General features: G+C 44.3%; 1 protein-coding gene and 1 pseudogene across 4 annotated transcripts in view; one reads left to right on the plus strand and one right to left on the minus strand.

Annotated features, from left to right (window-relative positions):
- Positions 1–14,919, plus strand: part of TECPR2 (tectonin beta-propeller repeat containing 2) — a 134,283-nt gene that overhangs the window by 10,994 nt on the left and 108,370 nt on the right. For all 4 annotated transcript variants that reach the window (XM_016926979.4, XM_016926982.4, XM_024348933.3 and 1 more), the window contains exon 2: positions 2,741–3,031. In XM_016926979.4, coding sequence (XP_016782468.3) covers positions 2,813–3,031 — 219 coding nt within the window. In that variant the 5' untranslated portion in view covers positions 2,741–2,812. The remainder of the gene's footprint in view (positions 1–2,740; positions 3,032–14,919) is intronic.
- On the minus strand, positions 326–407 carry LOC112205523 (small nucleolar RNA U3; annotated as a pseudogene).

Here is a 14,919-nt window from a genome sequence, read left to right on the forward strand (position 1 = left end):
AAAAATATAAAAATTATCCGGGCTTGGTGGCACACGCCTGTAGTCCCACCTACTCGGGAGGCTGAGGCAGAAGAACCCAGGAGGCGAGTGTTGCAGTGAGCCGAGATCGCACCACTGCACTCCAGCTTGGGGGACAGAGCGAGATTCCGTCTCAAAAAAAAAAAAAAAAAAAGAAAAGAAAAGAAATAGAATCTAAAAATGCTTGGAAAACTGGATATGCTATACAGATTTAGGGAATTATTATTCCAGCATTGAATTGGGGTCATATTGAAGAAAAAATGATACTTTGCTGCTCTTCCATTCCATTTTTTAGAATTTTATATTTAATATTTTTTCTTTTGCTCTACACATTCAGAGAAACTTCTCTAGTAATGAACTATAGAAATGATCCCAGAAAGCACAGCCTTTGTTCTTCTGTTCTTGTCACTCATTCCTTCCTTGCATATTTTCCTTTTATTTATTTATTCATTTAAGAGACAGTGTCTCACTCTGTCACTCGGGCTAGAGTGCAGTGACACAGTCATAGCTCACTGCAGCCTCAAATTCCTAGGCTCAAGTGATCTTCCTGGCTGAGTGCAGTGGCTCATACCTGTAATCCCAGCACTTGGGGAAGCTGAGGAGGAAGGATCACTTGAGCCCAGGAGTTGGAGACCAGCCTAGGCAACATAGTGAAACCCTCTCTATTTTATAAAATGAAATATTTGTTTTAAAAGCGTGATCTTCCCACCTCAGCCTCATGAGTAGCTAGGACTACAGGCATGTAGCACCATGCCTGACTAATTTTTAAAAATATTTTTTGTTGAGGCGGGAGTCTTGCTATGTTGCCCAGGCTGGTTGTGAACTCCTGGTCTCAAACAGTTCTCCCACCTTGGCCTCCCAAAGCACTAGGATTACAGGCATAAGCCACTGTTCCTGGGCCAAATTTTCTGTTTCATCATTCATTCATTTATGCAACAAATACTTGCTGAATGCCTCTGATGTGCCTAGCCCTTTTCTCCCTGCGGGGGGAAGAGGGGTGAGTGAGGCAGATATGGGCTCTGCTGTTATGGGCCTTACAGACCAGTGTGTGTGTCGGAGTGGCAGGCAGGCAGATAACCAGTCAGAGAAAAGAAAGGAGATGTGTGGATAGGCCGGACACGGTGGCTCACACCTGTAATCCAAGCACTTTGGGAGGCTGAGATGGCAGGATCTCTTGAGCCCAGGAGCTTGAGGCTGTAGTAAGCCATGATTGAGACCAGCCTGGGCAACACAGCGAGACCTCATCTCTACAAAATAATTTAAAAGTTAGCCAGGCATGGTGGCATATTCCTGTAGTCCCAGCTACGTGGGAGGTGGAGGCAGGAGGTTCACTTGAGCCCAGGAGTTTGAGGCTTCAGTGAGTCATGATCTTGCTACTGCTTTCCAGCCTGGGTCACAGAGTGAGACTGTGTCTCAAAAAAAAAAGAAGAAGAAAGGGGCTGTGTAGAGAAAGTAAAACTGGGAGAGGTAACAGAGAGAGAACTCAGTAGGGGGAGGAGAAATCAAGTACGGCCTCATGAAAGAGGGCACAATTGAGAAGGAGGAAGAGCTCAGTAGAGGAAGAACATTCCAAGTGGACGGAACAGCCAGTGCAAGGGCCCTGGGGTGAGAACGAGCTGGATTAATTTGATCAGAAGAGGGACTGGAAGTTGGTCAGTCCACTATGTAGAAATAGAAAACCTACAGTTCAAAGAGACCATAAATCCATGATGCAAGAAGTTTCTATGAGAGGAGCTTGGAAGTCTCCATAGAACCTGTAGAGCTAAAATATCCCTCCAGGTGTAATCAGGTACAGAGCATCTACCTGGACTGTTACAGCCTGCCTGTCAGAGCTGTGACTGTGCTGTTGGCAAGAGCCTAGGACTTGGAGGGAAAAGACCTAGAGTCAAGTCTTGGCTGTTTGATCTTGAGTGAGTCTCATGACCCTCTGGCCCCCAGTCCCTTCTAAAAGTTAGGGATGATGCTACCTGCCTTATAAGGTAGGGTCAGGATTAAATCAGTGAGTGAGCACTTTGTGAAAGATGGCGTGCATGGAAGGGTTGCATATCTTTAGTAAGGGAAGCTTTGAAGCCAAAGTGCAAGTGGGTGGGTCTCCATGTGGAACAGAGTAAGGTGCTGTGTGGCTGGACTCTTGAGCACTGAGGAGGCTGTGGGATCCAACCAGGCCAGAGCACCTGTTCTTCACCATCTCATTAACACAGCCAGCATATCTGCGTCTGAGATTGGCCCACTATTCTCCTACTAGAGTGTCTTTCCTGTTTCTCTTTTCCATATCCTGTCCAACCTGGTGGGCTTCATAGTTCAGGATGTGTTCAGTGAAGCCATGTCTACACTCACTCTAATCCCCACTGATCTCTCTCTCCTCATGAAAACCCACAAATTATCACCTCATTACTTGTGGATTTGTGTCTTTTCACTATTTCATCTGCCTCCCTGTCTAGATCATAAGCTATTTGGGAGTAAGAACTGTTTTGTTTTTTGTATTCTTTCCACTCCTCCATGGCATTCACTACAACATAAATCATAGAGGTCAGAACATACTGAAGTGCATTTTGAGTTAAAATGCTCAAAAGTGATCTTAGTGACACGTGTTTACTTTCTCTGTTTATTTAAGCTCCAGCTATAATGTTTACCTGCCTTAAAGTTCCATGTTGCCATTATTAAACATACTTCTTTTTGCCATGACTAGGCATTGAAAGGACTGTAATGCTTTGTTCTGTAGCCCCCAGGTTTCCCTAGATGACAAATAAACATTCCTTTTCCTGCGTGAAGATCGTTTGTGGAAACCTTGGCCATGGCATCGATATCAGAGCCTGTTACATTCAGAGAGTTCTGCCCGTTGTACTATCTCCTCAATGCCATTCCGACAAAGATCCAGAAGGGTTTCCGCTCTATCGTGGTCTATCTCACGGCCCTCGACACCAACGGGGACTACATCGCGGTGGGCAGCAGCATCGGCATGCTCTATCTGTACTGCCGGCACCTCAACCAGATGAGGAAGTACAACTTTGAGGTGAGCCTTGCTTTGCTTTTCACCTGAGGGGGCACGAGCCATAGCTGACGCTTAACATGCTTGTGTTCTAGGATGAGATAATTTACTTCTGATTTGCCAGAATATGGCCTTAATACCTCACCCAAACAATACTTTAAAACCATCTTTAGCTGAAGTGGAATATAACTAAAAACATTGGTGTTTTTAACTTTTTCCTGCCTCCAAAAATCTAACATCACTTTATTTATTTATTTGAGACCGAGTCTCGCTCTGTTGTCCAGCCTAGAGTGCAGTGGGACAATCATAGCTCATTGTAGCCTCAAACTCCTGGGGTCAAGTGATCCTTTTGCTTCAACTTCCTGAGTAGCTAGGACCACAGGGATGACTGCCACACCCAGCTAGTTTTTGTTTTGTTTTGTCTGTAGAGACATGATTTCGCTATGTTGCCCAGGCTGGTCTTGAACTCCTCGGCTCAAGCAGTCCTCCTGCCTTGGCCTCCTAAAGTACTCGGATTACAGGCATGAGCCACCACACCTGGCCTAACATCACTTTAAAAGAGAATATCACCTGAGGTCAGGAGTTCGAGACCAGCCTTGACCAATATGGTGAAACCCTGTCTCTACTAAAAATACAAAAATTAGCTGGGCGTGGTGGCATGCACCTGTACTCCCAGCTACTCAGGAGGCTGAGACAGGAGAATTGCTTGAACCTGGGAGATGGAGGTTGCAGTGAGCCAAGATCACACCACTGCACTCCAGCCTGGGTGACAGAGTGAGACTCCATCTTAAAAAAAAGAAAGAAAGAAAAAAAGAGAACATTTTAGGATTTAAAACTTACTACAACACTTTGAAAGCAGATATTTTTTTCCTAAGTGTTTACAGGAGGAGGCACATGCCTGTTTTTCGAAGTTTTGAATAATCTCTAGTTCTTCTCTTGAAATTATGATGAAAAAAGGATGTATATGAATATTGGCTCATTGCCAGAATATGCACCTCTTAGCTGAGCTGAGGTCTCTTCTATAGCATTGGGATCCTGACCAATCTGTTTCTGCAGTGCTGTGGACTCAGGCATTTCTGTGTATTGTAGATATTGGTGGAGATGTTATTTGACTGTGTTGTGGCTGGCACCAACTATTGGTGAACTGTAATGTAATTCACCCACTTAGTCAATATCTGTAGTTTATTGAGTACGTCACTTTTGTGAGAGACTCAAAGTTGACTGAGTTGTGGCTTCCACCACATGGGACTCTATTCTGTCTGTGGTTAGGGGGCTTTTATGGACCAAGATACAGCTTTTGTATCTAAGAGAAATGTTTACAAATACTTGTGTTTTAATCAATATTCAATATATTAAAGTTTTCATTTAAAACGTAACTAACTTAAGCCTCTGTGCTCATTTTAAAATAATCAAAATGGTTCATACACATAACAGCCCTTTCTATGTGTCAGACATTATTCTTTAAAAATATATTTTTTAAAATTTTTAAAACATTATTTTTTCCTTCTCACTATGCTTCTTGGACAGACATATATTAACTCATTTTATCCTCACAAAAGCTCTCTGAGGCAGATGTTATTATGATCTTCCTCATTTACTAAGGAGACAGCTGGTGAAGAGAGGGTAGGTGACTTGCCTGAGGTTGGCTGGTAGTAAATGGCAGCACCATCATGTGAACTTGGGCAGACTGTCTCTAGGGTCTGTATTAATATATATATATTTTTTTGAGATGGAGTTTCACTCTTGTCGCCCAGGCTGGAGTGCAATGACATGATCTCGGCTCACTGCAACCTCCACCTCCCAGGTTCAAGCAATTTTCCTGCCTCAGCTTCCAGAGCAGCTGGGATTACAGGCACCCGCTATCACACCCAGCTAATTTTTGTATTTTTAGTAGAGACGGTATTTCACCATGTTGGCCAGGCTGGTCTCGAACTCCTGACGTCAGGTGATCCATCTGCCTCAGCCTCCCAAAGTGCTGTGATTACAGGCGTGAGCCACCACACCTGCCCGTGTTTTAATATTTTTTGTATAAAAATTAGAACTACTGCTATTTCTTCTCTTTGAGTAATAGCTCATGGATTTGACTGATCAAATTCCCCAAACATTTAAAACCGTTACGTAATCTTTCAAACTGTAGTTAGGAGTTTAATAGTCTGAAATCTCTCAAATGCTTCAGACACTTATAAGGAAGACTCGTGAATCCGACGATGAACCCCAACAAGATCTATCAGAGAAATCCATGCACAGAGGCACCCTAGTCACACTGCTAAAGATCACAGTCTTAAAATCCATGCACAGAGGCACCCTAGTCACATTGCTAAAGATCACAATCTTAAAATCCATGCACAGAGGTACCCTAGTCACACTGCTGAAGATCACAGTCTTAAAATCCATGCCCAGAGGCACCCTAGTCACACTGCTAAAGATCACAATCTTAAAATCCATGCACAGAGGCACCCTAGTCACACTGCTAAAGATCACAATCTTAAAATCCATGCACAGAGGTGTCCTAGTCACACTGCTGAAGATCACGATCTTAAAATCCATGCACAGAGGTGTCTTAGTCACACTGCTGAAGATCACGATCTTAAAATCCATGCACAGAGGTGTCCTAGTCACACTGCTGAAGATCACAGTCTTAAAATCCATGCACAGAGGCATCCTAGTCACACTGCTAAAGATCACGATCTTAAAAATAGCCAGAGAACAATGACGTATTACCTGTAGAGGAACAATGATTTAAATGACTGTGAATTTCTCATCAGAAACTGTATTAGCCCGTTCTCACGCTGCTATGAAGAAATACCCAAGCCTGTATAATTTATAAAGGAAAGAGGTTTTATTGACTCTCAGTTACGCATGGCTGGGGAGGCCTCAGGAAACTTACAGTCATGGTGGAAGGCACCTCTTCACAGGGCTCACTGTCACAAGAACAAGAGGGGGGAAACCATGCCCATGATTCAGTTATCTCTACCTGGTCCCTCCTACGACATGTGGGGATTATGGGAACTACAATTCAAGATGAAATTTGGGTGAGGACACAGCCAAACTATATCAGAAACAATGGAAGCTGGAAGACAGTAGCATTTTTTTGGTTTTTTGTTTTTGTTTTGTTTTGAGATGGAGTCTCGCTCTGTCGCCCAGGCTAGAGTGCAGTGGCGCGATCTCGGCTCACTGCAACCTCCGCCTCCCGGGTTCAAGCAATTCTCATGCCTCAGCCTCCCGAGTAGCTGGGACTACAGGTGCCCGCCACCACACCCGGCTAATTTTTTGGTATTTTTAGTAGAGACAGGGTTTCACCATGTTCGCCAGGATGGTCTCGATCTCCTGACCTCGTGATCTGCCCGCCTCGGCCTCCCAAAGTGCTGGGATTACAGGCGTGAACCACTGCACCAAGCTTGTTTTTTTTTTTTTTTGGCAGAGTTTCGCTCTTGTTGCCCAGGCTGGAGCGCAGTGGCTGCAACCTCCACCTCCTGGGTTCAAACGATTCTCCTGCCTCAGCCTCCCTTGTAGCTGGGATTACAGGCACACGCCACCAAGCTCAGCTAATTTTTCTATTTTTAGTAGAGACGGGGTTTCACCATGTTGTCCAGGCTGGTCTCAAACTCCTGATGTCAGGTGATCCACTCGCTTCGGCCTCCCAAAATGCTGAGATTACAGCTGTGAGCCACTGCGCCTGGCCGATAGTAGCACATTTTTAAAGTGGCTGAGAGGCCGGGCATGGTGGCTCACACCTGTAATTCCAGAACTTTGGGAGGCTGAGGCAGGTGGATCACTTGAGGTCGGGAATTCGAGACCAACCTGGCCAACATGGCGAGAGCCCCATCTCTACTAAAAATACAAAAATTAGCCAGGAGTAGTGGCTCATGCCTGTAATCCCAGCTACTGAGAAGGCTGAGGCATGAGAATCGCTTGAATCCGGGAGGCGGAGGCTGCAGTGAGCTAAGATCGTGCCAGTGCACTCCAGCCTAGGCGACAGAGTGAGACTCCATCTGAAAAATAAAATGAAGTTCTGAGAGAATTGTCAACCCAGAATTCTTTACTCAGTGAAAATACCTATCAAGAAAGAAGGTGAAATGAAAGTATTATCAGATGAAGGAAAACTTAAGAGGGTTCGTTGCCAACCGACCTGCTCTAAAGTCATTGCTAAATGAAGTTCTTTAGACAGAAGGGAACTTTGTACATCAAGAATGAAGAATAGTAAATACCTGGGTAATAAATACAATAGATGATTTTTCCCCTATTGAGTTCTTTAAAATATATTTGACAGTTGAAAACAAAAATTATAACTGATCAAGTTTTAACAGATGTAGATGTAGTAATATCTAAGACGAGTACAACATAAGTAAGGGAGAGTAAGGTATCCTATACATTTGTACATTCTTCTTGAAGAGGTACAATATTGATTCTAAGTAGATTTTGAAAAATTACGTATAGGCCGGGCGCGGTGGCTCACGCCTGTAATCCCAGCACTTTGGGAGGCCGAGGTGGGTGGATCACGAGGTCAGGAGATCGAGACCATCCTGGCTAACACGGTGAAACCCTGTCTCTACTAAAAATACAAAAAATTAGCCAGGTGTGGTGGGGGGCTCCTGTAATCCCAGCTATGTGGGAGACTGAGGCAGGAGAATTGCTTGAACCCAGGAGGCAGAGGTTGCAGTGAGCCAAGATCGCACCATTGCACTCCAGCCTGGGCAATGAGAGTGAAACTCCGTCTCAAAAAAAAAAAGAAAGAAAGTTGGAGTGGCTGTATTAATATCAAGGTTTTCTTCTGTGCAAAGAAATAACCAGGGATAAAAAAGACATTACATAATAACAGATTCGTATATGTCCCTTAACAACATAGCTTCACACAACACACGAAGCAGAAATGGACAAATCTGCAATTACGTGTGGAGACTTCAGTATTCCTCTCTCAATAATAGAAGTAGTAGACAGAAAACCAACAGGATGTAGAAGAACTGAACAACACCATCAGCCAACTTGGTCTAATTCACATTTATAGAACACTCTGCCCAACAGCAGCTGAATATACATTCTTTGCAAGTGCACATGGAACATTCATCAATATAGACCATGTCCTGAGTTAGAAAACATACCTCAACACATTTAGACTAGACTAGGCTTTCCAGGCCCTTGTGTTTTACTTTGTTTTTTCACTTTTCTTTAAAATATAATTTACACAAAGTTTGCAAATCTTTTTTTTTTTTTTGAGACGGAGTTTTGCTCTTGTTGCCCCAGCTGGAGTGCAATGGTGTGATCTCGGCTCACTGCAACCTCCGTCCCCCGGGTTCAAGTGATTCTTGCCTCAGCCTCCCAAGTAGCTGGGATTACAGGCGCCTGCCACCACGCCTGGCTAATTTTTTGTATTTTTAGTAGAGATGGGGTTTCACCACGTTGGCCAGGCTGGTCTCGAACGCCAGACTTCAGGTGATCCATCCACCTCGGCCTCCCAAAGTGCTGGGATGACAGGCGTGAGCCACTGTGCCCAGCCTGCAAATCTTAATAGTACAATGTGATGAATTTATATGTGTATGTCTGTTTAATCACCCAGTTCAAGATACAGAACATTTCCAGCACCCCAGAAGATTCTCTTGTGCTACCTCCTAATCATTACCCCTCCCCAAGGTAACTATTCTGACTTCTAACACAGAGTAGTTTTGACTTCTACAGAGTAGTTTTGCTAGCTCCTTGGGTTTTAATTCACTATTAAGTAACCTCTGGCAGTAAGGTTTATATGCGTTAGCGGAATTTGGACTCCTTACTCAGGTTGCAGTTACAACCCAGTTTTCTTTTATGAAGCACATGTGTCTCATTGATCACCATTGTATTGTCTTTTTTGTTTTTTTGTTTTTTTTTTTTGAGGCAGAGTCTCACTCTGTCTCCCAGGCTGGAGTGCAGTGGAGCGATCTCGGCTCACTGCAATCTCCGCCTCCTGGGTTCAAGTGATTCTCCTGCTTCAGCCTCCTGAGTAGCTGGAATTACAGGTGCCCGCCACCATACCTGGCTACTTTTTGTATTTTTAGTAGAGACAGGGTTTTACCATGTTGGCCAGGCTGGATTCAAACTCCTGATCGCAAGTAATCCACTTGCCTCGGCCTCCTAAAGTGCTGGGATTACAAGCATGAGCCACTGCGCCCGGCCCCGTATTGTCTTTTAGAAAAACTGTATAACTATTTAAATATTTTCAGTCACCAAACTAAAAAACAAATACTAAAGTTGAAGTTTATTGCTCCCCAGAATGAAACTACAAATTACATCTGATGGCCATTTTTACAGTTTAACCAGTAATTAGTTCTCTATCATATTATCTTTGTTTTGTTTTCCTTTAACAGAATACCTAAGACTAGTAGTTGTTCTTTTTTTTTTTTTTGAGATGGAGTTTCGCTCTTGTTGCCTAGCCTGGAGTGCAGTGGTGCAACCTCGGCTCACTGCAACCTCTGCCTCCCGGATTCAAGCGATTCTTCTGCCTTAGTCTCCCGAGTAGCTGGGATTACAGGCATGTGCCACCCCATCTGGCTAATTTTGTATTTTTAGTAGAAACAGGGTTTCTCCATGTTGGCCAGGCTGGTCTCGAACTCCCGACCCCAGGTGATCCACCTGCCTCGGCCTCCCAAAGTGCTGGGATTACAGGTGTGAGCCACTGCATCCGGCCGGAAGTTGTTTTTATTTTTTTACTATTTTTAATTTTTTTAAAGAGGTTTATTTGGCCCACAGTTCTGTAGCTGGAAAGTCCAAGATTGGGCAGCTGCATATGGTGGGGACCTCATGCTGCTTCCACTCATGGTGGGAATTGGAAGGGGACCAGGTGTGTATCAAGAGATCACATGGTAGGCCGGGCATGGTGGCTCAGGCCTGTAATCCCAGCACTTCGGGAGGCCAAGGCAGGCGGATCACGAGGTCAGGAGTTTGAGATCAGCCTGGACAACGTGGTGAAACCCCATCTCTACTAAAATTAGAAAAATTAGCCAGGCATGGTGGCCCATGCCTGTAATCCCAGCTACTCAGGAGGCTAAGGCAGGAGAATCGCTTGAACCCGGGAGGCGGAGATTGCAGTGAGCCAAGACTGCACCACTGCACTCCAGCCTGGGTGATGGAGCAAGACACCACCTCAAAAAAAAAAAAAAAAAAATATATATATATATATATATGTGTGTGTGTGTGTGTGTGTGTGTATATATATATACACATATATATGTATATGTATGTATGTATGTGTATATATATATATATATATCTCACATGGTCACATGGCAAGAGAGGAAGCAAGACAGGAACCAAGGATGCCAGACTCATTTTCTTTTCCTTTTTTTTTTTTTTTTTTTTTGAGACAGAGTTTCACTCTTGTTGCCCTGGCTGGAGTGCAGTGGTGCAATCTCGGCTCACTGCGACCTCTGCCTCCTAGGTTCCAGCAATTCTCCTGCCTCAGCCTTCCGAGTGGCCAGGACTACAGGTGTGCGCCACCACATCTGGCTAATTTTTGTATGTTTAGTAGAGACAGGGTTTCACCATGTTGGCCAGGCTGGTCTCAAACTCCTGACCTCAGGTGATCCACATGCCTCACCCTCCCAAAGTGCTGGAATTACAGGCATGAGCCACGGCACCCGGCTCTTTTTCTTTTAGTATGGAGTGCTTCACAAATTTGTGTGCCATCCTTGTGCAAGGAAGCCAGACTCTTTTTAACAACCTGCTGTCTTGGAAACTAATCCAGTCCTTGGAGAGTGAGCACTCATTCACCCATGAGGAGGGCATTAATCTATTCATGAGGGATCTACCCCCATGGCCCAAACACCTCCTACTAGGCCCCACCTCCCAGCACTGCCACTTTGGGGATCAGACTTCAACATAAATTTTGGCAAAGACAAACCACATCTAAACCATAGCAGATATGATAAGTCACGTGAGCTTTGAAGGACTGTGACATGGTAGAACAGCATCCACAGGCTCTACCAGAGTTTGGTGGAACAGCATCCACCGGCTCTACCAGAGTTTGAGGGAACAGCATCCACAGGCTCTACCAGAGTTTGAGGGAACAGCATCCACAGGCTGTACCAGAGATTGAGGGAAGCTGGTACAAATTACTGGATCCAGCACCATAGAAGGGGACTCTGGGAGAATCCCATGTAAAGATTTTAGCTAGTCCGAGCATAGTGGCACACACCTGTAATCCCAGCACTTTGGGAGGCCAAGGCGGACAGATAGCTTGAGCTCAGGAGTTCGAGACTAGCCTTGGCAATACAGCAAGACCCCCATCTCTACGAAAGAATACAAAAATTATTCAGGCGTGATGGCGTGTACCTGTAGTCCCAGCTACTCAGGAGGCTCAGGTGGGAGGATCATTTGAGCCCAGGAGGTCGAGGTCGTAGTGAGCCGAGATCGAGCCACTGCACCCTAACCTGGGCATCAAAGTGAGACCCTGCCTCAAAAAAAAAAAAAAAATTTAGCTAGTTATCCTTTAAATGTATTTCACCCATACATGCATATGCCTGCTGTGTACCTACAAAAACTTTTTAAATCTAAAATATTAACATTTGGGAAAAAAATGTATTTTGCTGGGGCCAAAATCCATACTTGGTAGCCCTGAGTATCAACAGCATTTTTTGAGTGCCCATTATATATAGGATATCAAACTTATAATTGTGGAGAATCACAAGGGAGGTATAAAATAAATTTCTTGTCCAGGCACGGTGGCTCACGCCTATAATCCCAGCACTTTGGTAGGCTGAGGCAGGCAGATCATTTTGAGCTCAGGAGTTTGAGAGCAGCCTGAGCAACATGGCAAAACCCCATCTCTACTAAAAATATAAAAATTACCCAGGTGTGGTGGCGGGCACCTGTAATCCCAGCTACTCAGGAGACTGAGGCTGGAGAATTGCTTGAACCCAGGAGGTGGAGGTTGCAGTGAGTAGAGATTGCGCCACTGCACTACAGCCTGGGCGACAGAGCAAGACTCTGTCTCAAAAATAAAATAAAATGAAAATTTTTTTTTGGCAAGAATGTAGAATTTAGAGTTAGAAGATTTAGAGCTTGGAAACAAAGCTGTATACCTATATGTAAACACATAGGAAAAGGTCTGCAGGAATTTTCACATGATTACTTAACTCTAGGTAGGGATTAAGAATGGGATGGGCTGAGGGAGGAAGAGTGAAAGGGAATTATGTATTTTTTTAACTTTACTGAGGAATTACTAGAAATTTTTGGTACATATTACACGCATAAACACAGCAACACAAAGATTTGTTTTGAGCTTTGGCTGCCAGTTATTAGTGGTTTAACCCCAGAGATGAATTAAATATTTATGTTGTTGTTGTTGTTGTCATTTTCATCATGAGAGCTGGCTGGGTCTTAGAATCATTTGGTACAATCCCCACTTTTTATAGATAAAGAAATTCTAAGATTCCTGCTTCAAGGCACGTATCTCTGATTGCCTAACCAGTGTGCTTACTTCTTGTGAGAGGAGATAGGCCCTCTGTGCAGTCTGTGGATTTCAAGGTTATGGAATACAGATGCATGGTCTCTTTGGAATGTCCAAGTCGAAAGTTAAAGGTGCATTAACTAGTTTAGGGAAAATCTTAAGATTTTATGGGAAGATAAATAAAAAAGTTTATGCTCAAATAAATCCATGTATGGCATGATTGAAAGATTATGTTTTTAAATGAAGTTATGTTTCCTAAAGAGGAAAGCAGACCTTTTCTGTGGTAAATATAGCCTTGCATGTGTTTTCAAGAATGGTGCTTTGGAAACCATTTTTTTCTACAGAAGTTAGTGGGAGAGGGCAGATGGAAACACAGATTCTTCCTACCTAGTGCCAAAAGCACTGAGGAAATGTTGCAAGGAGCTAATAACAAGTACAAAAATGTTAGAAATGTGTTAAATATATAGGTCTGACATGTGTAAGCATAGACCAAAAAGACTACCTGACCTGAGTTTCTAATGTTCTGTTTTGAAATTAAACATATGATCCCTTTTCCTTAGCATTCAACAAGCCAATGAGATTTCATGGATTTGCCTTCAGAGCTGTCTTTTTTTTTTTTTTTTGAGACGGAGTCTTGCTCTGTCCCCCAGGCTGGAGTGCAGCGGCGCCATCTCGGCTCACTGCAAGCTCCGCCTCCCGGGTTCACGCCATTCTCCTGCCTCAGACTCCCGAGTAGCTGGGACCACAGGCGCCCACCACCAAGCCTGGCTAATTTTTTGTATTTTTAATAGAGACAGGGTTTCACTGTGTTAGCCAGGATGGTCTTGATCTCCTGACCTCGTGATCCGCTCGCCTCAGCCTCCCAAAGTGCTGGGATTACAGGCGTGAGCCACCACACCCGGCTGGGTGGTTGCAGTTTTAAATAGCATTCCAGGGAAGGTCTGACTGAGAAGGTGACAGTTGAACAAAGACGTAAAGAGCATGACCAACACGCCATGCTGACATGTCTGTATTCCAAGAAGACGGAAGGGAAAGGCCCTGAGCCTGAAACATGTCTTGGATATTTCGCATTCAGAAAAGTCATGCTTCAGAATGTTACAAGTATTTCATTGGCTTATACTTTATAGACATATTTTAAAGAGGTGCAGAAAGGACAGTTTTTGTCTCACCATAGCAGCCAAGGTGCATTTGCCCAGTGCCTTCCATTGTCTTTCCCTGTGGGAGTAACTTTTAGGTCCAGTGATGAGGAGCCTGTGATGTCTGTGTTCTGGTTTGTTGATAACATTACCGTACAGGGCTTCACGGGTGTCCTTCTTAGCATGGATTGCTTTCATTCATTGGTTGCTGGAAAATTTGCTTTCAAATGTTTTTAACAGTGACTCTTAGGGGAAAAAAATACATTTTATTAGATGTCCATTCTCCCTAAATTTTCCTAAGTTCAACTGAATTCCAATAGGTTTTTTTTAAATGTTAATTTAAAAAAACAAGCTGTCCAGGTGTGATGGCTCATGCCTGTAATCCCAGCACTTTGGGAGGCCAAGGTGGGCAGATCACTTAAGGTCAGGAGTTTGAGACCAGCCTGGCCAGTATGGTGAAACCCCATCTCTACTAAAAATACAAAAATTGGCTGGGCGCAGTGGCTCACGCCTGTAAACCCAACACTTTGGGAGGCCGAGGCGGGAGGATCACGAGGTCAGGAGATCGAGACCATCCTGGCTAACACGGTGAAACCCTGTCTCTACTAAAAATACAAAAAAAAGGCCGGGCGCGGTGGCTCACACCTGTAATCCCAGCACTTTGGGAGGCCGAGGCGGGCGGATCATGAGATCAGGAGATCGAGGCCATCGGGCTAACATGGTGAAACCCCGTCTCTGCTAAAAATACAAAAAATTAGCCAGGTGAGATGGCGGGCACCTGTAGTCCCAGCTACTCGGGAGGCTGAGGCAGGAGAATGGCGTGAATCCAGGAGGCGGAGCTTGCAGTGAGCCGAGATTGCGCCACTGCACTCCAGCCTGGGCGACAGAGCAAGACTCTGTCTCAAAAAAAAAAAAAAAAAAAAAAAAAAATTAGCTGGGTGTGGTGGCACGTGCCTGTAGTCCCAGCTACTCAGGAGGCTGAGGCAGGAGAATTGCTTGAACCTGGGAGGTGGAGGTTGCAGTGAGCCGAGATTGTGCCACTGCACTCCAGCCTGGGCAACAAGAGTGAAATTCCATCTCAAAAAAATAAAAATAAATAAATAAATAATAAAAATACAAAAATTAGCCGGGTGTGGTGGCACACACCTGTAATCCCAGCTACTTGGGAGGCTGAGGCAGGAGAATCATTTGAACCTGGGAGGCAGAGGTTGCAGTGAGCCGAGATTATGGCACTACACTCCAGCCTGGGTGACAGAGAAAGTCTCCGTCTTAATAAATACATAAATAAAAATGATAAGCTGATTTAAAAATGCATATGAAATTATAGTGGGTGGAATAGTCATACTAGTGGAAAAGAGGAA

Source organism: Pan troglodytes, chromosome 15 (genome assembly GCF_028858775.2).
Source record: "Pan troglodytes isolate AG18354 chromosome 15, NHGRI_mPanTro3-v2.0_pri, whole genome shotgun sequence".
Taxonomy (NCBI): domain Eukaryota; kingdom Metazoa; phylum Chordata; class Mammalia; order Primates; family Hominidae; genus Pan; species Pan troglodytes.